The sequence below is a fragment of the Erythrolamprus reginae genome, chromosome 3 (assembly GCF_031021105.1).
Source record: "Erythrolamprus reginae isolate rEryReg1 chromosome 3, rEryReg1.hap1, whole genome shotgun sequence".
NCBI lineage: Eukaryota > Metazoa > Chordata > Lepidosauria > Squamata > Dipsadidae > Erythrolamprus > Erythrolamprus reginae.
The window spans coordinates 212,354,644-212,378,120 of record NC_091952.1 but is presented as its reverse complement, the minus strand read 5'-3'; the positions used below and the strand labels follow the sequence as shown (position 1 = coordinate 212,378,120).

At 38.5% G+C, this 23,477-nt stretch overlaps 1 protein-coding gene across 4 annotated transcripts in view; it reads left to right on the top strand.

Annotated features, from left to right (window-relative positions):
- Positions 1-23,477, top strand: part of TOX (thymocyte selection associated high mobility group box) — a 200,327-nt gene that overhangs the window by 83,955 nt on the left and 92,895 nt on the right. For 2 of the 4 annotated variants that reach the window (XM_070747799.1, XM_070747801.1), the window contains exons 2-3: positions 7,196-7,261; positions 12,677-12,799. In XM_070747799.1, the coding sequence (XP_070603900.1) occupies positions 7,196-7,261; positions 12,677-12,799 (189 nt within the window). The remainder of the gene's footprint in view (positions 1-7,195; positions 7,262-12,676; positions 12,800-23,477) is intronic. The other 2 variants (XM_070747800.1, XM_070747802.1) reach the window with 1 other exon arrangement.

Sequence of the window (23,477 nt, the reverse complement as noted above, 5' to 3'; positions counted from 1 at the left end):
ATAATTGTTTGACAAAATAAATAAATTAAATAAATAAATAAACTAGGAATCTGGAGGAAAAAACACTCAAGAAAACGGTAAAGCATTGTTGCTGAGTAAAATATATGGTCACCATCTGAATTTAACTGTAGAAAATTATATAATGTACTTGTAGTAGTGGCTATCAAGTGGACATGATTTAAGTCTGATTAGTGATTGAAATGATCACATATGACTAGTGTACTGTATGTTGCACTATTAGACATAATCCACAGATAATATATTTTAAATGATTTGAATATTAAATAAAAGTGAAATCCATTTTCTTTTAATTCAACCAATTCTACCTCAACTGAAAAAGATACTTATTTCTATTTGATAGCTATAGTCCACTATGTGGGACTTAACAAGCCTCAAAAGGCTCTGAGTTATCTAAATTGAGGACACAGAATATCACACAATATTGATTGTCCCTTTCAAATTTATGTCTGTGAGGTTTAATCTATCTTCAATAAATGTTTGTTTGTAGTTTTTGAGACTCTAGCAGTCTTTTAAAAATGTATTTAACCCTCAAGGTCAAAAAAAAAAAGAGAAATCCCACAGAGAGAGAACATAGTTCACCTCCGCGTGCCTACAGCCTCACATAAGACAATGTGGTAACACATCCAGGGATGCCTTTGATATGTTCACTATGTCTCTGTCTAGTTTCTCTTCTTCTCTACTTAGCTGAATCCTGCTTGTGCTACCCTGCTGTGTTCAGTACTGCATCTTCCATTGAGGCTGTATGCTACTCAGAGGGATGGTAATAATTCTGGGACTCAGCCAAGCACTGACACATGCAACTCAAGGCAGAAAGCTAAAGAGACTTACAGCCTCTCTCAAGTGTTGCATTAACTTATGTCAGCGGTACAAGTAATAAGACAGGTCTGGGTTGACCTCTCTTGTATGGCTTTAAAATTTATCCCACTTATATTACACATTTGACCAGACATTTGGTTCTGCTAGACATTTACACAGCAAAGAAGATAATTTAAGTTTGCAAACATTGAATTGGGTGGGGAGTGGGGGAGAAGAGGGAAAGAAGGAAAGGAAGGGACATGCATTTATTGGAGAATTAAAATACATATAAGCTGTATGATAGCTGTAGCATGTGAAGGCAGATTTAAATGTGTCCTTTTTTAAAAAAACTTCTTGAAGTGTTCAAGGGAAATCATGACTGACTGTGGACCTAAAATATATATATAGAAGATAAATGGCACCGGACCAGATTACCTCAGGGACCGCCTTCTGCTGCACGAATCCCAGCAACCAGTTAGGTCCCACAGAGTGGGTCTTCTCCTGGTCCCGTCAACTAAACAATGTTGCTTGGCAGGGCCCAGGGGAAGAGCCTTCTCTGTGGCGGCCCGGGCCCTTTGGAACCAACTCCCCCCAGAGATTAGAATTTCCCCCACCCTCCTTGCCTTTCGTAAGCTGCTTAAAACCCACCTCTGCCGCCAGGCATGGGGGAATTGAGATACGCTTTCCCCTAGGCCTTTACAATTTTATGCATGGTATGTCTGTATGTATGATTGGTTTTTTATAATAATGGGTTTTTAAACTGTTTTTAGTATTGGATTATTGTTATATTGTTTATATGCTGTTTTATTACTGCTGTTAGCTGCCCTGAGTCTGCGGAGAGGGGCGGCATACAAATCCAATAAATACAAATACAAAAACAAATTTAAAATACTTCTATTCAAAACAGTAGAAGAATAGTATGAATTAATTATTTGGAATAAAATAAATAAGTTGAAAAATAATGTTTTTTTTATAAAACTAAGGTAATGTTCAGCTATTTAATGGAATGATTTGAAGGTTTATTTGGGAGAAATCTCTCTTTCCTGTAACTTAGGTAACTTGAATTGTTTTATTTTCCAGATTTAAATTTTTGCTCTTTTGCAATATGTTGGCTACCAAACAATGATGGAAAAATCTTTAGCATGTGCCTTTTTTGAACTCCTTCCTGAGAAAAATCACCAGACCAACACAAAAGCATGCATTCATTCTTTCAGTAAGATAAATGAAGAAAAACCAGCGTTTATGGTTCCCACTTATACATTCTGCTACTGTGGCACAGCCCATAACTGGGTGCCTTCTGTGGTGTTGCTGCTAACATCATCAGACTAAACATATCACAGAGGGAGATACAGTTTATGAATTTGCTTTCTTCTTTCAGAGCTCTTCCATGGGTAAGACAGGAGGCCAATAAGTATTTGTATTGTATTGAGGGTATTGAAGAGTCTAATAAGAATGACATTTTAATTTTCTATGTGATAGGACAGGGTTTCTACTTCAATTATGAAAGTTAGGATTTTTAGAGGCGCTACCAGAAATGAGCTTACAGGTGGCCTTTTTCCTTCACCTCTCCTTGGCCAATTTCAGGCTATTGTGTAAATCGCATATTGTGCTGCCAAGCTAGAAAAAGAGATTTTCAGTTTTATAATGATGTATCATTTATAGAGCTGTTATGTTCTGGGCTGGAAAGGTTTCTATAAGATTGGGGATTTCCCCCTTCTTTAGTCTAATGAGTAGATAATTTACTTCTTCAATTAGTCTTTGCTTTAGCCGTATTTTACCATTTCTAATTTCCAAATTTCACCATTTTATTACTAGAGATACTAAAAATTACTCATTCTGAGGTTTGTTATATTATTAAGTTTCCTTAAAGATGTTTTTGAGACAATTGTACAAAAATTTCAACTATTTTCCTGTACCACCCTGGAAGCCAAAATGAGGTGGGGGAGCATGTGATGCCCCCCTTATTCCCAATTTGGGGCCTGGGAGGGTTCTTGCACCACCCTGAAAGTAAAAACTAGGCATAGAGGCTCAGACAATGCCTCCATGTCCAGTTTTGGGCCTGGAAGGTCTGCACCATCCTGAAAGCCAAATGAGGCATGGGGCAAGACTCCTGGGAGGGGTGGAGCAGGCCAGCCAGAGGCAGGATTAGTCGGTTTTCTGAACTGGTAAAAAATTTAACCAGTTCATCCAAACCAGTGCAAACTAGCTGTAGCCCACCTCTCTACAGATCTCCTGCAAAACAGGTACCCCAAAATGTTTAAACTAGTAAATCTTTTTGTAAATTAATGAGTTATCTTCTTCATATTAATGACAAGATAGTTAGCAGGAAAAGACAAAAGATTCCAAACTCTCTCTTAACAGACTATTATTGTAAACCACTTTTAGAAAGTTTTCTACATCATCCTGTCTATCACAAATCATCCCCAAAACCCTGGAACAAATATCCACATTTGTTTCTTACTGCCAATTGTTGTCTAATTAAATAGAATAAATTCTGTCTCCATAGTGGATCTATCTTGCCAACAAGGTCCAAATAGAAGTGGTTTCCAGTTATATGTAATTCATTCTAAGATCTCTCTCCATCTTTGGAGTAAAAAAGATTTTGGAATTTCCCCATTTTGTCAGGTTCCTAGTATTGCAAGGATATGGAAGCTGGAAGTTCAAATAGATGGAATTGACTCAATAAATTCTCTGGTTGTAGGGATATCTCTTTGATTTGCAACTTCAGATTAAGATTTTTTTTGTAAATCTTTATCCAAAACTACATGCTTCTACGTATTTTCCATGACAATTATCATCTCATCAAACTTTTTTAAAAAAAATTCAAATAAAAGCTGCACACTACCCAATAGTTTTTTCATATATTTGCCTCCATTGTTTGCCTGTAATGTAGTAAATTGGTACAAGGTTGACTCAGCCTTCCATCCTTCAGAGCTGGGTAAAATTAGGACTTAGATTGTTGGGGGCAATATCCTGATTCTGTAAACTGCTTAGAAAGGGCATGTTAAGCGGTATATAAATCTAAATGCTATTGCTATTTGTGTTACCTTGATCAGTGAATAAAGAACATTGAACCAAAAAGAAACAAGATGCCTTCTGTTGTCCTCCTGCCTCCCTTGTTTGATTGTTTCTTGACAGTATCTCCTCTCTTTCACCAAGGTCATTGGTTGATTCATTACATCTTGTGAGCGTTGAATTTGCTATTCCAACACGTTAACTGTTATATAAAACAAGTTGTTTTAGACAGTATGGCAAGCCAAAATAAAGTTAATTTGAGGCAGAGAATTTGGAATATCAGTCTGACCGATACTCAATATTGTTGAGTTAGTATTATTATACTATATATTTCATAATGGATATGAGTCCCACTTTATTTAAGATAGTTAATTTCTAGATGTACTGCTGTAGGATTGCGAGAAAACATTTTATGACTGTTATAAATGGTTAATAAAAATTACATAAAATTCATAATTATGTAGTTATAAATTCTCTTGAGAAATATGTAAGGTATATGCATTGATATTTGAATGAACATGATGTGGAAAATAAAATAAAAAACTTCTTTAAAAAATTACATGAAATTCTATATGCCAGGTAGACAGACAGACGGGTGGGCGGGTAGGCGGGCAGGCTTACATACGTTAGTATATTAACCTACAGCAAAAGCAGTTCTAATACTTTTTCTTTTGGTACCTGCACTTTCTCTTATTGTAATAATTCAACTCTCACTGTCCTTTATTTGACTTAACTCTTCTTCTAACGTGTCTGTTTTCCCCCCAAGATCCATGCTTAACACAGCCAAATCTGAACCTCTGTTAACAATGTACAATGTTCCCTATGAATGTACACTATATAATCTCCAGTGTACTACAGTGTTCTCTTTGCATAAAAGCAAGTCCCATAATCACACTCCACTTGTAATATAATGCAGGGGTTGTTTTTTTTTTTACCTTAGCCAGGTATACAATTTCTGTTTTACTATTTCTGCCTTAGTGCAAATACCAACTTTGTGCAAAAAAAGCTAGAGGCAATATGTAGACTAGAGCAAAGTCGTACAGAAAGCTTAAATGTTGATTGATTGATCAAAGGTTCTGAATTTTAGTCTACATTTTAACTTTAAAAGATAAGAGAACCTGCCAACCTTCTCTCCATTCAAAAGATTAAAATTTCAACAGTTCTACAAAAGAGAGTAGTTTTAGATTCTTATCTACCTATATTATAGATATATTCTTATCTACCTATCTTATGGGTCAGGAAATTATTTCAGTTACAGAGGCAGTAAAGGAGTAAGTTCTTCATTGTCTTTATAAAATGATCTGGGGGAATCTTCCGCACTTTTCTGAAGACAAACAATATACAGTAATACCTCATGATACGAACTTAATTGGTGCAAGGAGGAGGTTCGTAAGACGAAAGGTTCGTAAGACGAAACATTGTTTCCCATAGGAAACAATGTAAAGTCAATTAATCCGTGCGACCAAAAAACCCCCCGCAAAAAAAACGGCTTTCGGCGACTGCTGGGAAGCCGCGCGGCTGTTTTAAAAGGTGACAGCCGGCCTGGGGGGTTTGCCAGCACCCTTTTAAAACAGCGCGGCTGTTTTAAAAGGTGACAGCCGGCCTGGGGGGTTTGCCAGCACCCTTTTAAAACAGCCGCGCCGCTTCCCAGCTGTCTCCCGAAGCCGAACGTGGAAGTTCGGTTTCAGCGTTCGGCTTCAGGAGACAGCTGGGAAGCGGCGCGGGTGTTTTAAAAGGTCGCAGCCGGCCTGGGGGGCTTGCCAGCACAACCCGGGTTCAGGGTTCGGGGGGGTGCTGGCAAGCCCCCCAGGCCAGCTGCGACCTTTTAAAACATCCGCGCCGCTTCCCAGCTGTCTCCTGAAGCCGAACGCTAAAGCCGAACTTCCGCGTTCGGCTTCGGGAGACAGCTGGGAAGCGGTGCGGGTGTTTTAAAAGGTCGCAGCCGGCCTGGGGGGCTTCCCAGCAACCTCCCGAACCAAACCCGGGGTTCAGAAAAATTTTGCCTCTTCTTACGAACTTTGTTCAAGTTACGAACCGGCGTTCGGGAGGCTTCTGGGAAGCCCCGCCGCGCGGCTGTTTTAAAAGGTGATACCTTTTAAAACAGCCGCGCGGCTTCCCAGCAGTCTCCGAATGCCGGTTCGTAACTCGAAAAAGTTCGTAAGAAGAGGCAAAAATTTTCTGAACCCCGGGTTCGTATCACGAGTTGTTCGTAAGCCGAGGGTTTTGTATCTTGAGGTACCACTGTATATTGAGGTTTGTGCATCTTACTTGACTATGACTTCTGAAAATCAAACTTATAGGCAACATAAGACAGGCTTGGTCAGTTGTATATCAACTATCCTAAAAATAATTATGAAGTATATCTCATTGCAATATAATTATTTTTGAAAATAATTCATTCAATCTAAGTAGTAGTATTCTATAATATTAAAAAAGTTTGAGGTATACCAAACATATTTCTGAAGGTATCTTCGGAGAGGGGCGGCATACAAATCTAAATAATAATAAATAAATAAGTATTGGATAAAAATAGATTGAATCACCTGCCATATATGTTTTGTCTTCCTAAAAAATGTGTATTACAATAAGCATGAAGAAAAAATATAGTTTAAATACTATGCTACCAGTTTAATTGCTGATTGATTGTCATTTAACTTTAGTCATTAATCTTTATTCAAGAGAAGAAAATGTATACTATATCTTAGTTTTCTGTCATGGTAATTTCATTTATAACAATATAGACATTTATTTTTATTCAACTGTGTTTCCCCAAAAATAGACCCTTACACTTTTTTGAACTCTGGCATAAGCACTTGGCCTTATTGCCATGCACTCAAAAGCCCGATTGGGCTTATTATCAAAGCATATCTTATTTTGGGGTATTAGAAAAATAGAATCTTTAACTATTGTGATAAATTTGCCTGAAATATTTTGAACATTGACTGTTTTTCTTTATTTTCCAAATGGGCAATACATTAAAATAAAATATTGGGTTGATTTTACTTTTGGATGGATCAAAATTGAGAATCTATTAAAAACATTTATTGTTTTTATAGTACATTTTCTCATCAGAGATGTTCAAGTCACATTTTACTTCATTATCCTAACAGCAGTATATATACATGGTACTGAAAATGAGCCATTTTGTTTTAAAACAGATTGCAGTGAAAAGAAACCCATTCATTGCTTACTGTAATTACTAGAGCACTAATTACCTCTAATCACTGACATCCAGGGTCAATATGGATGACAACAGAAACAGCCTTTCAAAGCAAGCTATAATTTTTTTTTTATTATAGCTATCACATTTTGCTAGAAGCATTAAAAGTTGTTGATTTATATTTTATTTTTTTTCTATTTGCAGTTTGACGGTGAAAACATGTATATGAGTATGACAGAGCCGAGCCAGGAGTATGTGCCAGCCAGCCAGGTGGGTTAATTAATCTTCTCTGTCTTGTTTCAAATTGTAATTAAACAAATTCAAAGAATTGCATTGCAAATGAGTGGCACTATCAGTAACTGCTGCAATCAGAAATAATCATAATTTATAAACAAAGCATTTAAGCCTTCTTTCCAGCTAATGAGATAGCACTGATTTGACAGTTGCTGAAGACACCACCCTTGTTTGTGCTCCAGAATGGAAGCAGCTGTTTTGCCAGCATGATCGTTGCCAAACAGTTGTTATACCTTTAGGAAGTAATCTTTACAGGTGCATGCTATTTGTTTATCTAAGAGCAGACAAGTTAATCATTGTCAGCCACAGGTGCCATAGATTCTATTGCTTTACTGTTGTATGCAGGCCTATTTATTTGACAAAATGGCTGATTCAGATTTGGAGGATGATGGATTGTAATAAGTGGGAAATCATGCTATCTAATTACTTTCTAATCCATTGTTTCTCTTATTCAGAAAAGGTCTCCTAGCCTGGGAAGAAGGTCCAACTAATTCAAAAATAAGTCAGGAAATAATTGCTCACGTGTGGGTATACAGGGCCGCCATCAGGAATTTTGGGGCCCCATACAGCCTAAGTGTCTGGACCCACCCACCCCCGGCCATTTTAAAACTACTGCCCCCCAAATCCCGTGCCATGCCACCATGGCCACACACCCTGGGCAAGCCCTCCCCCGGCCCTCTGAGGTCAAACACAGCCCTGATGTTGCCCTCAATGAAATTGAGTTTGACACCCCTGGCCTAGAGGCTAAATCCTATGAACAAGGGCTAAGAGAACCAGTATGTTTAGCTCAATAAATAGAAAACTGAGGGGGAATATAATAGTAGTTTCCCAATCCTTAAAGGGCTGCCACAGAGTAGATGGCATCTATTTATTCTCCATGCTACCTGAAGGTAGTACAAGAAGCAATGGGCGGAACCTCACCAAGAAGAAATGCAATCTGGAAATGAGGAAAAACTTGGGACTGGGCGGCATAGAAATAAATAAATAAATAAAAAAATAAATAAAAAAAATCCCTTCTTTTTTATTAAAAGAAATTAATAGAAACATAGAAGACTGATGGCAGAAAAAGACCTCATGGCCCATCTAGTCTGCCCTTATACTATTTCCTGTATTTTATCTTATGATGGATATGTTTATCCCAGGCATGTTTAAATTCAATTACTGTGGATTTACCAACTACGTCTGCTGGAAGTTTGTTCCAAGCATCTAATACTCTTTCAGTAAAATAATGTTTTCCCAGGTTGCTTTTGATCTTTCCCCCAACTAACTTCAGATTGTGTCCCCTTGTTCTTGTGTTCACTTTCCTATTAAAAACACTTCCCTCCTGGACCTTATTTAACCCTTTAACATATTTAAATTTTTCGACCATGTCCTCCCTTTCCCTTCTGTCCTCCAGACTATACAGATTGAGTTCATGAAGTCTTTCCTGATACGTTTTATGCTTAAGACCTTCCACCATTCTTGTAGCCCGTCTTTGGACCCATTCAATTTTGTCAATAATAATTTTAAAAAACCAAAATCCATTACTATTAAAACTAAAACAACCAGCAAAACTATTAATAAAAACAGGTGAGGGCTGGGTTTTTTTCTCTGTTATTATTTAAGTGCTTTTACCATATGCTTTAAATCAAGAATCACTTCTCTCTCTGTTTCTCTCTCTTTTCTGTCATTCTCTGCCTCAATCATTTTCTCATTTCTCTTTTTTTCTCCCCTTTTTGCTATCATTTCTCTCTCTCTCTTCCTTCCACTCTTCTCTCTCTCTCTTTCTTCCTCTCTCTTCTTTCTTTCTTTCTCTTCCTCTCTCTTGCTTTCTTTCTCTTTCTCTCACTCTCTTCCTTCCTCTCTCATCTCTTTCTTTCTTTCTCTTTCTCTCTCTTGCTTTCTTTCTCTTTCTCTCACTCTCTTCCTTCCTCTCTCATCTCTTTCTTTCTTTCTCTATCTTGCTTTCTTCCTCTCTCACACTCTCTTCCTTCCTCTCTCATCTCTTTCTTTCTATCTCTCTTTCTCTATTTTGCTTTCTTCCTCTCTCTCACTCTCTTCCTTCCTCTCTCATCTCTTACTTTCTCTCTCTCTCTATCTTGCTTTCTTCCTCTCTCTCACTCTTCCTTCCTCTCTCATCTCTCTCTTTTCTTTCTCTCTCTTTCTCTTTCTCTCTCCCCCTCTTTCTCTCTCTCTCTTTTTCTCACTTTCCCTGTCTTGTTTTCTTTCTCTCTCTCTCTTGCTTTCTCTCTCACACTCTTTCTCTCTCTCGTTCTATTTCTCTTGCTATCTCTTTCTCTCCCCCTATTTCTCTCTCTCTCTCTCACTTTCTCTCTATCTTGTTCTGTCGTCGCTCTCACTCTCTCTCGTTCTCCGGAGGCTGGCGAAAGTGAAAAACCTTCGCTCTTACTTTGAATGTTCGGGCGGGCTGGCAGGGAGATGGAGAGAGCGCGCGTCAGCCCGCACACCCGACATTGAAAATCGCCTTCGCCGGCCAGCGGCCCCCACTGTGAGAATGCCTGCCCCCCCCCCAGCTACGTGCTGCTCGTTCCACTCAGCGCCATCGAGAGCCCGAGAGAGTTCCCAAAGGGCGTCCGAGCCTGCCGGCCGGCCGACTTCTTCCTCCGCCTGCCAGGGAATTCAGGCACCACCCCCTAACCCGCGGGGGAGCGCTGCCGGGAAGCGCCCGGTTTTCCGGCCTCCCCCGTCCAGCCCTCCCCCATCGAGCGGCTCCCTCGTGCCACCGGAGCCCCCCTGCACTGCCCCCCTTCCTCTCCTCCTCGGGGCTCCCCGCTCCTCCCTTCCAGGCACGACAGCGCCGGGAGAGCGGAGGGCGCGACCCGGACCCTGGCTGCCCCCCCTCCCCACTGCCGCCCGCGCCCTACCTGCGCCCCGAGCCCGCTCCGTCCCGCACAGCTGGATCCGCCGAGTGCGCCACCCGGGAGCGCCCGCCACGCGCGCGGGAGTGGAGAGCCGGGCAAGGGGGGGCGGTGGGTGAAACGAAGGCGGGACTGAATTAGGCAGCCGCGGTGTGTGTGCGTGTGACGGGGGGAGAGCTGAGCCCCACTACCTGCCCTGCCTACCTGCCGAGAGAAGCCCCGCGCGGCTCGGTGTCGAATGGCGGACGGGAAACTTTTGGGTCGGAGGCAGCTCTCCTTGGGTGCGGGAGGAGCGGACCGAAGTCCCCGGGCCGCCTCTCTTGCAGCAGAGAAGAAAGAGTGGCGGAGCGGGCGGGCGGGGGCAGCGGCGAGTAGCCTGGGGGGGCGCGGGGGGGCTAGAGGCGCGGGGGAGGCCCAGGGCAGCCGTGGCTTCGTGCGCGCCTTTGGAAAAGGGTGCGCGGGGGGCCTTTTGGGGGACGTTGGGCACGTCGGACGGAGGTGTCGGACGGGGAGCGCTTTCGCCTTGGCATTGCGCTGCACGGGAAGGGCGGCGCCTTCCCTAACCACGCCTCCACCTGGGTTGGCAGCTGGGCCGTCGAGAGGGGCGTCCGGAGCGCTCCAGGAAAGGCTCTGAGCCGCTAACACTCCTCCGGCGCCGCTCCGCCTCCTAAACCTGCGCGGTGGAGGCGTCCCCCGGCCCAGCACTTCCGGAGGCCGAAAGGCGCGGCTCTGTTCGGGGTTGGGGAGTTTTTGGCGGGCGCCAGGGCCCAGGCCCCCCCAATTTTCCAATTTGCCCGGGCCCGGGACAGCAGTCCCAGTAATACCCGTCTATCGGTGGCCCTGTGGGTATACCAGGGAGAATAAAGACAATTCAGTAGTCTTCTTCCATTGCTAATAGATGAATATGACAGAGTTGAGCCAGGAGTATGTGCTATAGCGTATCTACTATGTTGCTAATAGATGGTTATTAATAGCATATTTGTTTTAAATATATCTTTATTTATATTTTATCTAATAGCCATGAAAATATATATCCTGTCAAACCTTTGAAACAGAGATGATATAATTAATACAGTGTGTAATTTCTTTTGTTTGTGCTATATCATGTCATTGGAAGAATTGAAGCTTTTAAGGATTGGCAATAGAGAATCATAACAGTACATAAAGTCTCTTTATTAAAGCAAAGATTTGACTAACATCTGACTCCAGAACATTACTGTCAGATAAAAATATAGGAGAAAAAGAGTTAAGAGGGATCAGCCTAAAATCTCTTCATCATCACAAGAAAGTCCAACCTCCCTTTCATTCTATTGACCAATATTTAACTCCAAGCATGTGCTAATCATTAGGCTCATTGGTGCATCTAGACATTGCTCAAGACTTTTTTAATTATAGCAAAATACTTAATTATGTGGATGCACTGGTATAAGTTAATTTTTATGAATGTGCATTTTTGTCCATGGCGAGAAATAGGTGGAAAAGTGCAACTATCTATTTTTTTCCCTGATTGATAGTTCACATTTTTCATGCATAGATTTAATTGCTCTATAAACATTTATATTTGGCATTCCTATAGTACAATTTTATCTAAGATCTAAACATAAAATGAATTGAAAGTGGATATAAGTTAACGTTCCTGTCAGAAGTATCTAAAGAGAGCCCTTAAATGTTTCTGTAGGAATCTGATTTTTTTCTAGAATTGGTCAAGTTGAGATATCAAATTCCCATATTTATACTCATGACTCTTGTCCTGGTGATATTTTATTATTTATTAGATTTGTATGCCGCCCCTCTCCGAAGACTGAATATACATTCAGTTGTGTCTACTCTTGGCAATTCTTTGGACCAGGTCCTTCCACATCTTTCAATCTTGCACTACTTCTTTGAGTTGTACTATACCCATGATAGCAAACCTATAGCAGGTGTGCCGGAAGTGGTATGCAGAGCCCTCTCTGTTGTCGCACCCCAGGTCAGATCTGTGTGGCATTTCTTTTATGAGCTTCTGTTTCCCTGCAAACAATGAAACAGAAACTCAAGAAAGAAAAATATCTTACCTCTTGCCGTGCTGCCGGTGTTAGGATGCCCTGCCTCCCGCCAGCCAACTGGTCTTCAGGTCTCTGCTGATTTGGATTTTAAATATGAGCATATAGAAGAATAGTCCAAAATAAGTCCAAAGTTCCAAAAGCCATGCCAGGGTTGTTAGTCCAGAAGTTAAGGATTCAAAGGTTCTTACATAAACAAGTTTCACAGGAATATCGCACAAGAATCAAAGATAAGAGTATAAGAGGCGTGGTGGCACTGTGGTTAGAGTACAGTACTGCAGGCTATTTCTGCTGGGCACTGGCTGCCAGCAGTTTGGCAGATCATATCTCACCAGACTCAAGGTTGACTCAATCTTCCATCCTTCTGAGGTGGGTAAAATGAGGACCCAGATTGTTGGAGGCAATATGCTAACACTATAAACCGCTTAGAGTGGATTGTAAAGCACTGTGAAGCGGTATATAAGTCTAAGTGCTATTGCTATTGTTTTCAGCATAGGGAACATGGGTCAGGACTGCCAGTTACATTAGACTGCAACCTGCTACCACTAATCAAGAGATTAACTCCCTTGTTTGGCAAGGAACCTGATGCAAAGACTCTGCTCTCTACTTGTCAGGTAAGGGACTGGGAGGCTTTACATTATCTCCATCTGGATACTCCAGCTGTCCAGGTAATACCTGCTTTTTATCAGCCTCATTTAACTCTGGGATCCATGTCCACAGATATATCCACAGATTCAGCTGGAACTGTTTCTTCAGAGCTTTGGTTATGATGGTGTAAGTCTTAATCAGCTGTGATGTACCGGTAATTCAGTAATTAGAAGTTTGTAAAAGATAGGTAGTTTCCTTGGACTAAGCTTAAGTAAAAAGCATATAGTTATGATGTTTTTAAATTTATGAATGTTATTTATAGTTGTGTTGTTTATTCATAAGTTAGCTGGTTAATTGGAGAAGAAAAGAAAATATTTTAATTGAAATATCACCAAATCTATTCTAGGGATCCAATTATGCAGCATAAAACATGTCAAATAATGGTTTCCCTCAAATTGCAGGTTGATTAATTTTCCAATAAGCATCCTATTTAGAACTTGAATTCATAGAAAACAGCATTTTAAATATTATTTAAATGGAGCATTTGAAAACTACAGAACTGTCATAATTATAAATCCCCTGTATTTCTTTTATAACATAAGTATCCTTTACAAAAGTAGATCATATTGTTCATTATTAGGGAATGAAACAGAGAAGCAATTAACAATTCTTTTGAAACAATGAGCTAGTATGATTGAAATTGATTTTCTGAGAATTCTCTGTTTTGCTGATAATTTTGAATATAAATGTTTGGGTAAACGTTTTTATAGCCTTTGTGTCCAGAACTTGTCTTGACACGTTTAGCAGTATTGTTAGATTAAAGCAACCAGGCATCATCTTGCTTATATCTTCAGGGCTTTGAATCAAAAGAACTAATTGAATTTAGTTAAAAGTGTAGAAGCATAAACTGTCTGAATGGCTTCTGTTACAAAGCAGCTGCTACTTTTCAGACAATCATTATGTTTCTCTTTACAAGAACCAATAGCAAACCACTGCATTTTCTAATGTGGCCATTGCCTTCTATTATTCCTCTACCTAAGATACATATATTTTAAAAGGCAACTTGCTCATCTTATAAATTTTAATCAGCAATGGTCTACGAGCCAGAACGCTAAATTGCGCTTGCCGCAGCGGCTCATAAGTTCTTGCGGGATCAGCGCGATTTTGCTGCTGCATCTGTGGAGGTAGCAAAATTGCAGCCGTGTTTTGGTAAAATTTTACCTGTGGCTCCATGCGCAATTTTGCTACCTCCACAGGTGCAGCAGCAAAACCACGCTGGTCCTGCAAGAACCTACGAGCCGCGGCAACAAGCACAATTTAGCGTTCTGGCTCGTAGCTTACTGCTGATTTTAATTCATGAATATCAAATAGACTGAGGATTCTTTTAAAGGAAAGAGAAGCAAAATGGATATCCTGATTTATTTAAGCATTTAGGTTTTATTATTTATTTACCTCCTTTCGGATTTTGTACTATCCTCCCACGCATGCATTGGTGAGCACGCTTTGGGCATTTGTTCCAGAAAAGGTTAGCCATCACTGCTGTAAACCATTAAGCAGTGATCGGCATAGGTAACTGTGAATACATCCCACCAATGTAGGAATGAGTGTAACTGGCATACTATGCAGTGCAGAGACCCTCCTAGCCATGACCCAACCTGCTCTTTGACTAGGAGTTGTAAATCCACAAAGACTGGAACGGAATTGCTAAAATGTGGGCTACCATCTATAAAGTAATGCAAAAAATGCTTTTTGCTGCCATTTAATAATTATTTGAAGCCTAGATGTGGCAGGTCTAAATAAATATAAACAAACAAAAAGATGCTATCCAGAGGTACCAGAAGGTAAAAGTCTAGCTAATTAAAATTATGTGGTGGTTGACCGGTTCCTTTCCTCATTTCTCTTAAGGAATTCTTCTCACAAGGTGATTGGTGGCAGCTGTGCTGAGGGGAAAGGAGGACAAATTAGCTAAGTGGACTACTGAGTAGCTAATTTTTAGTTATAAGACCCATGACTTATTTTGTTGGGTAGCATGAAATAAAGGTATTATTTAAAATAATTAACTTTTAGCAGCCCAATTTCTACAGTTATGCTTGATTTGAAATTTTGTCTGTGCTTTAAAATGAAAGGTGATTTTAACATTCCCTAGCCTTGGTTAGAATGTGTATTAATGGAAGAATCCTTGTGTTTTATTTTAAGACTTTTAAAATCAATTTATCACCTTAGGGCTAACATAAATAAAAACACATATCATTTATGAAAAGTACACCATCAAACATCTGTATAATTTGGTAACCCAAGACAACTTGCCTTACAGCATTACTTGACAATTATCATTTTTGTTCAATTTTCAAATCAGTACATGCTTTGGGACTTATGTACTAAGTTGCTAAGTAGCAACATATGGCTCACTACTGTTCTTGTGATGTTGCTGCAAGCAAAGATTGCAATACTAGACTTGAAATAATTTCCACAGACAGCCATTCTTGGAAATAAGCCAGAAATATAACTATACCATTAAAATTAATATTCTTTTAGCTTGTCCCAAAAGACTGTTGTTCCTGGGCTGGTGTATATTTTATATAAGTAAACATTGTTATTCTTAGCAACAATTATTATCATAGAACTGTGGATTCCAGATAGATTTTACAATTATTTTACTATGTTCCTAACTACATTTATCAAGTAAAATTTGGCAATTTTATTAATAGTTAAACTTTAGTATGGGGGAAGTGACTTTTATATAGGAGAGATTTCTTTATCATCTCTTTGTGGCATTTTTAAATTATCATCTATAAGAATTTCCTGGCAATATTAAAAGTACCTGGCGCATATATGCTAGTCATTGCAGTCTCTAGGGGGCAGTGTTCATTTCCATTTCTAAGCCAAAGAGCCAGTGCACTCTAGGGGATGTCTCCGTGATCATATGGATGGCATGATTAGATGCCAAAGGTGCACAGAACGCTGTTATCTTCCCACCAAAATAGTCTCTATTTTTCTACTTGCATTTTTACATGCTTTTCATCTACTATGTTGGCCGAAGCTGGGACAAGTAATGGGAGCTCATTCCATTACGCGGCATTGGGGATTCAAACCACCGAACTGCCATCCTTTCTAAGCAACAAGCTCAGTGTCTTAGCTACTGAGCTACCACCTCCCAAATTATCCATATATTAATATAACAAAGAAACTTGTGGGGCTAAGGACTTTCTTCTAATGTGGAACACTCTTCAGAGTTAACTTGTAAACTCAAACCAGGGGAAAACATTATTTTACATAGTCTTCTGATGCCCTCTGGATGCTTAGCCATTTTGGTGGAATTAATTCAGTATATCTGGAATAACTGATTAGGGAATAATCAACACATTGGAGTTAGTTCCCATTGCTGATTGATTACTTTAAAAAGTCTTTAGACTTCCGATAACCTGAAATATAAAAATTGGTCTGAGCATTGGAATTAATTTTCATAGATGATAGTATAAAAGTAAACATTAATCACATATGATTGAATTTATAATTCTTTTGATTTAATATATAATGCAGCATTCAATGGCTATGTATTTTGTTTTAGTTGCATTGTTGATTAGTATTGTGTGTATTAGTGGTTGTATTTTTTGTTTTACAGCAGAATTTCTCTTAATCAGTATAATAAACATGTATTATGTTGTAGACTAATTTTTTTTCAATTTTATGTTGATATCTGTGTCTTGAAGTCTATATGAAAGAGAAAACTTACACCTCATTTTAAAAGTATATTCATTTTGCCCCATTTTACAGCCTTTGTTGCCACAGTTGTTAAATAAATCACTGCAGTTCATAAGTTAGTAACATGATTGTTAATTGAATCTGACTTCCCCATTGACTTTGCTTGTCACGAAAGGTAATCACATGACTCTAGAACACAGTCATAAATATGAGACTGAATTTTAACCACGTGATCATGGGGATCCTACAAAGATTATAAGTATGGAAAATCACATTAAATGAATTGTTGGAAGTCGTCGTCAAGGACTAACTATACAATATATATTGAACATTATTTGGCTAATTCCTAGATTTGTTTGTGGGCATGAAAATACTTTGGAACTTCTTATTATACAATAGCAGGGAACTGTTTCTTATGGTTAAGGTTCCCATTATAAAAGCAGCTTAATCTATGGCCCTTTGACCCAATAAAACAATAACAATAGCAATCCACAGATTAATCTATTTAGTCTCCCAAAGTCTGGCATCTCAACAACCCTAAATTACTTATTCCAACTGTCTTCAGTATAGCATTCAAATGATTACTCTGTACAATCCCAGAGGTATTCATTACAGATAAAGTGGTTCTTTCTAGCTTGCATACAAGCTGGATTTTCAATGGGAAATGAAAGACTGCCTGGAAAATAGGACACCTAATTAAGTTAAACTACTCTAGCATTTGGCTTGACATCTTCATTACTCAAAATTAAAAAAAAATGCTTCACTTGAGCACACAGATTACTATTGTTTATTATGTTGTCTTAAATTGGTGTCAGAAACAGCAGCCTGCTTTTTCAGAATTATATCTTTTAATAGTTCATAAATTTCTTGCAGTTTATAAAAATGTCTGGAGAGTCAGAAGAGCTACTTATAATAGTCTTATATACAATAAGTACAAGTGGTCTAAAAGTTCAAGGCAAAATTGTTTAAATGTCTTTCTGGACTTGCATACAGAAGGTTCAGTTTGTAACTTTATATTTATTAAATTACATCATTTTTATAAAGCTCAGTACAATGTAATGGAATAAATTGCATTGTAATTGTTCCAAAGCTAAACCACGCCTTCTGTGAGAGTTTTGGATTGCATAGTTTCCCAAAGTCTTGAAAATCTAGGTTTTGGATTTTGCTTTTCATTTATTTTAAATACTGATCCTTTAAACAACCCTTTCAGCAGATTGCAGGTTTTTTGTATATCCCAGGTGACATCATATTCCTTTCTATATTTGTATTTACTGTATTTGCAGCTGAAATCGGGGGGGGGGGGGGAGTTGATGTGAAGTCGATCTGTGATTGAAAGTGTCCTCGTTTAATATTAGTTTTTCACTTTTAATGTTGTCTACATTGTAGTACGTTAAGAATTATTTATGGGAATTGTGCCATTTGGAATGAAATGACTCAAAATACTTTTTGATTTTGTCTTGCAATCTGCCGTTTTTGGCAATTGTCAGGCTCCAAGTAATGCACCATTACAAATTGAACTCCGAGTCATTGCTTTTCCACAAAATAACAAATTTATTTAAATACATTAACTTGGCGCTACTGGTGGAAAGCCAATATAGTGGTACCTCTACCTAAGAACGCCTCTACTTATGAACTTTTCTAGATAATAACCGGGTGTTCAAGATTTTTTTGCCTTTTCTCAAGAACCGTTTTCCACTTACAAACTCGAGCCTCCGAAATTGTAACCAGAAAAAGCAGGGAGAAGCCTCTGTGGGGCCTCTCTAGGAATCTCCTGGGAGGAAACAAGGCCTCCACCCTTCCTGTGGTTTCCCCAATCGCTCACATTATTTGCTTTTACATTGATTCCTATGGGAAAAATTGCTTCTTCTTACAAACTTTTCTACTTAAGAACCTGGTCACGAAACGAATTAAGTTCGTAAGTACAGGTACCACTGTACTAAAGTTTCTGATCTTTTCACCCCAATGTAAGTTTCAGCTTCTCAAGATTCCAAAACAAAGTGTTACATTGTCCAAGCAAGATGGAAGCTGCTTGCTCAGCAACAAGTCTCCTCCTCCTTCTCCAGTCAGTCAAACATTGGAATATGATTGTTAAACTACTGAAGTTTGCAGATGATACAAGAGTGATCGGATTCATTTGAGAAAATGATGAATCCGCATAAAGACGGGAAGTTGAACAACTATCCTTGTGGTGTAACCAGAACAATCTAGAACTGAACACACTCCAAACCGTAGAAGTGGTGGTAAACTTTAGGAGAAACCTTTCCACACTTCCACCTCTCACAATACTAGACAACACAGTATCAACAGTAGGGGACTGACGCAGACTTCAGAGGATAATCATAACTGCAGAAAAAACTATTGCTGCCAACCTGCCTTCCATTGAGGACCTGTATACTGCACAAGTCAAAAAGAGGGCGGGGAAAATATTGACTGACCCCTCGCATCCTGGACACAAACTGTTTCAACTCCTACCCTCAAAACATCGCTACAGAGCACTGCACACCAAGACAACTAGACACAAGAACAGTTTTTTTCCGGAACGCCATTACTCTACTAACCAAATAATTCCCTCAACACTTTCAGACTTTCTACTAAATCTACACTTCTATTCTACTAGTTTTTCTCATCATTCCTATCATTCTTTTCCTCCCACTTAGGACTGTATGACTGTAACTTGTTGCTTGCATCCTAAGATTTTTATTAATATTGATTGTTTCTTCATTGCTTATTTGACCCCTATGACAATCATTAAGTGTTGTACCACATGATTCTTGACAAATGTATCTTTTTCTTTTATGTACGCTGAGAGCATCTGCACCAAGACAAATTCCTTGTGTGTCCAATCACACTTGGCCAATAAAATTCTATTTATTCTTCTTCTATTATGACAATGTTGTGTTTTCTGCATACTGCTGAAATTAGTATTAGTATACTAGGTGTGCAAGCACATTTATGACATCAAGACAAATACAGATAACATAGAATTTTTAAAAAGGAATGTTTGTTGATGCAGTTCTCTATTGCACTCTGTTTAAAGGTTTTTCAATGAATTCATTCTTTGAAATCTAATATTTAAAACAAATTCACTGTAAATGTACATATTGATGGCATGAGTCTGATTATTTGCTTAATGTATTTTTAGAGTATAAGACACACACACTCCCAAAAGAAGATAGAAATGTCAGTGCATCTTATACATGAATTGCAGCCATTTTTACTGTTCCAAAGCCCGGCCCCGCCTGCAGAGAGCTCTTGGGTGCTGGAAAATGGCAAAAATGCCCCTGTTTTTGCAAACAATGGGCCATTTTACACCCAGTTTTTTACAAAAATTGGATGGCAAAGGGTCTGTGGAGCCTGCAGACAGCTCCTTGGGACTGGGAGAAGGTAGAAATGCCCCCATTTTAGTAAAAAAAAAAAAAGGGGGGGGTGAAAACAGCCAATTTTTCACAAAAATTGGGGCATTTTTTCCAATGTCCCAGACCCTTTGACCACCCAATTTTTGCAAAAAAATGGATAAAAAATGGTCCATTTTTTGCAAAACGGGGCTGTTTTTGCCTTCTAATTATCTAGCATGACTGGAGGAGGAATTCTGGGAGTTGAAGTCCACTAGTCTTAATGCTGTCAAGTTTGAAGACCCCTGGTTAGGGGTTGGGGTACAAAGGGTATTCAAAGGGTATTGGCAAGTTTAAGACTTGTGGACTTCAACTCCCATTCCTGAGCTAAGATGACTGGAGAAGGAATGTTAGGAGTTGAAGTCCACAAGCCTTAAAGCTGTCAAGTTTGAAGTTTGTAAAAAGTGTACATGGTTGTAAAAAGTATATATGTTTGTAAAAGGTATTCTGCTACACTGATAGATAATATATTATTACACCATTTGGTTCAGAATACTTTTTTCCTTGTTTTCCACCTCTAAAATCTAGGTGTGTCTTATACTCAAAAAATATGGTATAAAATTTATATAGTCACCCATCTCAAGGTGACTTTGAATGACATCCAAACATTTAAAACCAAAGTGTAAACAAAGAAATAAAACAATAATAGTCTATGTCTCAGGAATATTCAGAATAAGGAAATAAAAAAGAGAAAGTAGGTCAACTAGAGTGCAAGAATAAAACACTTTAATTTAAGTAATCATTATGCAATACTGGTGTGTTTTAACGATTAGGTGTTTGTGCAGCAGTCTCCAGAATCTCCATTCTCGATCAACTTCTTATAATCCATGATTAACCAGTCAGATGGATTAGTCATTAGAAGGGTTGGTTTTACAAAAATTTGCAACTCCCTAGGGGCATCTCAGTTAATCCTTCTTTGTTATTCTCTAGTTTAAAATCTCTAAATTTTTTCTGGTGATTCCTAGTGCTGATAAAACAGGGTCTAAATCAGTATGTTCTTGAAATTTGCAGAGCAGGAGTGGCTAGGACTTCTCAAGGAGGATAACCACTTTGGAGATTGGCTTTGTTTGCCATTTAACTTTTTTAATACAAGCCAGTATGATAGGCATTAATTATAAAACCTATGGAAAACGGTTGCAGGAATTGGGCATGTCTAGATTAATGAAAAAAGGACTAGGAGGGATATGTTAGCCGTGTTCCACTATCTAAGGGGCTGTCACAAGAAACAGGGAGGCGTCAATTTATTTTTAAAAGCACCTGAAGACTGGACAAAAATCACTGGATGCAGACTAATCAAGGAGAGAACTAAGGAGAGGTTTCCTGACACAAATTTCCTGATAGTATGAACAATTAATCATTAATCAGACTTGCCTCCAGAAGTTGAGGATTTTGAGAAGAAATTGGATAACAATTTGTCTAAAAGGATATAAGGTCTCCTGCTTGAGCAGGGGGTTAGATTAAAAGAACTCCAAGGTCCTTTCCAACTTTGTTATTCTGTCAATCTATTAATCATGCCATCAGGTACATATGTAATTTACTGATAGCTCTTGCGCAATTTGTGTGTGCTGTTTATCCGTTATATAACATTATAGAAATATTAATTACAAGTATCTCTTATCCCTGATACATTGAGAGCATAATTTAATATTTTGCTCAAAGTATACAAAAATGATAGCTCACAATAACCACTTGAAATTATGACTCATTGAAAGCATGACTCAATGCAGTTTCTTCTCAGCTGTAATCTGTATGTGACAAGAACAAATTAGAATGGGAAACAAGAGGATTTAATTCAATAGAAAATATTTCTGAACTTTTTGAGCATTAGTAGGTACAATACTGTACAATTTACTATTTTACACAAAAGCCAGAAAAAAATGGCCATTAAAGTGCTGATATAACTTCTACTTTAGCTGTAAAGCATATAGTTCTGCTGAAATGAAGTACTTGCCAAATGTTTGTTAAAGAACAAATTAACAAAAATTAACACACTTTACTCTAAAAATTGGGGAAAGGGGAAAAAGAAAATTCAAACCAATTTTCTAGAAATGCTCATTTGTCTTGTTGACATTGAGCATGGTGCTGTTGGTTCACTATTATTTAGAAAAGTATCACTCCAGCTCTGTCAGTCATTCACCATCTGCTTAATTAATATCGTCAGCCAGCAGGAAATTGAAAACAGAGAAATCAACATTTAGGGGAATGTCTTTATATTATTTTGCGTAAAATATTTGTATGTGGTGTATAATATGCAAAGGCATAATATGAGTCATTTGATCATTTTGTGCACTTCTGTGCACACGCATACAATCTATTTTGTCTTGGTTATATCTTAAACTGTTTTCTCTTAGCTTGGATATAAAAAGGATGTAGACCTGGCTCTGGGATTGAGAGGGAAGTGAATGAATCATTTAAGCAGGGCTTAAAAACAATTATTCCATCCTGAAAAAGAGGCCAGTGTAAGGATGAAAATCAAAATAACTCTACCTTGATTTTTTAAAATGTAAGATGGAGTAGAGAGAAAGTTGGACAGGCTTTCTTGTTTCTCTTATTCTTCTTAGCATGGAATGGCTGCTCTGCCTGTTTCTTGACCTTGCCTATTTTGAAGGGCTAATATTGATCCTAAATGCCTCTGTAGTCTCCCTTCAGAAAGAAATAACCAGCTGTCTAGACCTAAAATTTGGTGATAGAACTTTGAGATAACTCACTGTCTGTAGAACCATGTTTGATGCATTGTTACAGCATCATCAATAGCAGACTGATTGGTTAATTGATAGATTAATTGGTTGATTATGTCTTTTTTTTAATTCCTAGCAACCATATAGATATATTTTCTCTATGATGATCTATCCCTAACATATTTTTTTCATGGTGCCTTCATGGCTATTGTAACTTAGTCTATCCAGTTTGTTGCTGATCGTTCTCTTCTCTTTCCTTCCAGTTTTGCTAACAATACAGCCTTTTCCAGAGAACTAGGATGTATCCATAATAGAGCAATTTGAACTTGATCATTTGTGCCATGAATGACAACTCTGGGCTAATTTGTTTGATGATGCATCAGTAACAGATGGATATACAAATAACAAACTGCACAATGCCATGATGCAGCTAGCACAATAATTTGGATAAGCCTTACTCAGCTGAAAGCATTTCCATAAGTTACTAGGCAGCTGGCCTTGTTCTATTGTCTAGAAAATCTACTGGTGAAATTTAGGGGTGGGTGTCTCAAGATCAATTCTTGACTTTCATGATGCAGTGAGAATCATTTATGATTCTATTCCAGTGATATTTCCTATAGATTGGCCCAAGGCCACCTTTGTCCTCATTTCTGCCAACAAAGCAGACAAATAGCTCATGCTACTCATTGAAGGCAATAATGCATTATTGGAAATTACCAGAGTTGTTTGCAAAGTTTTAGAAATGCTTTTTAGCCAGAGAAACATTACCAAATTAGGTAAAAATATTGTTGAATTTGTGAGTATATACAGTGGTGGATTTCCAGGTGTATGCCAGAGATGTGCATTGGAATGATTGTGCCCTGAATAACCCATTTTGGGAAGAACTTTTAATGATTTGTTTTGGTAAAATTTTGGGAAGAACTTTTAACAAT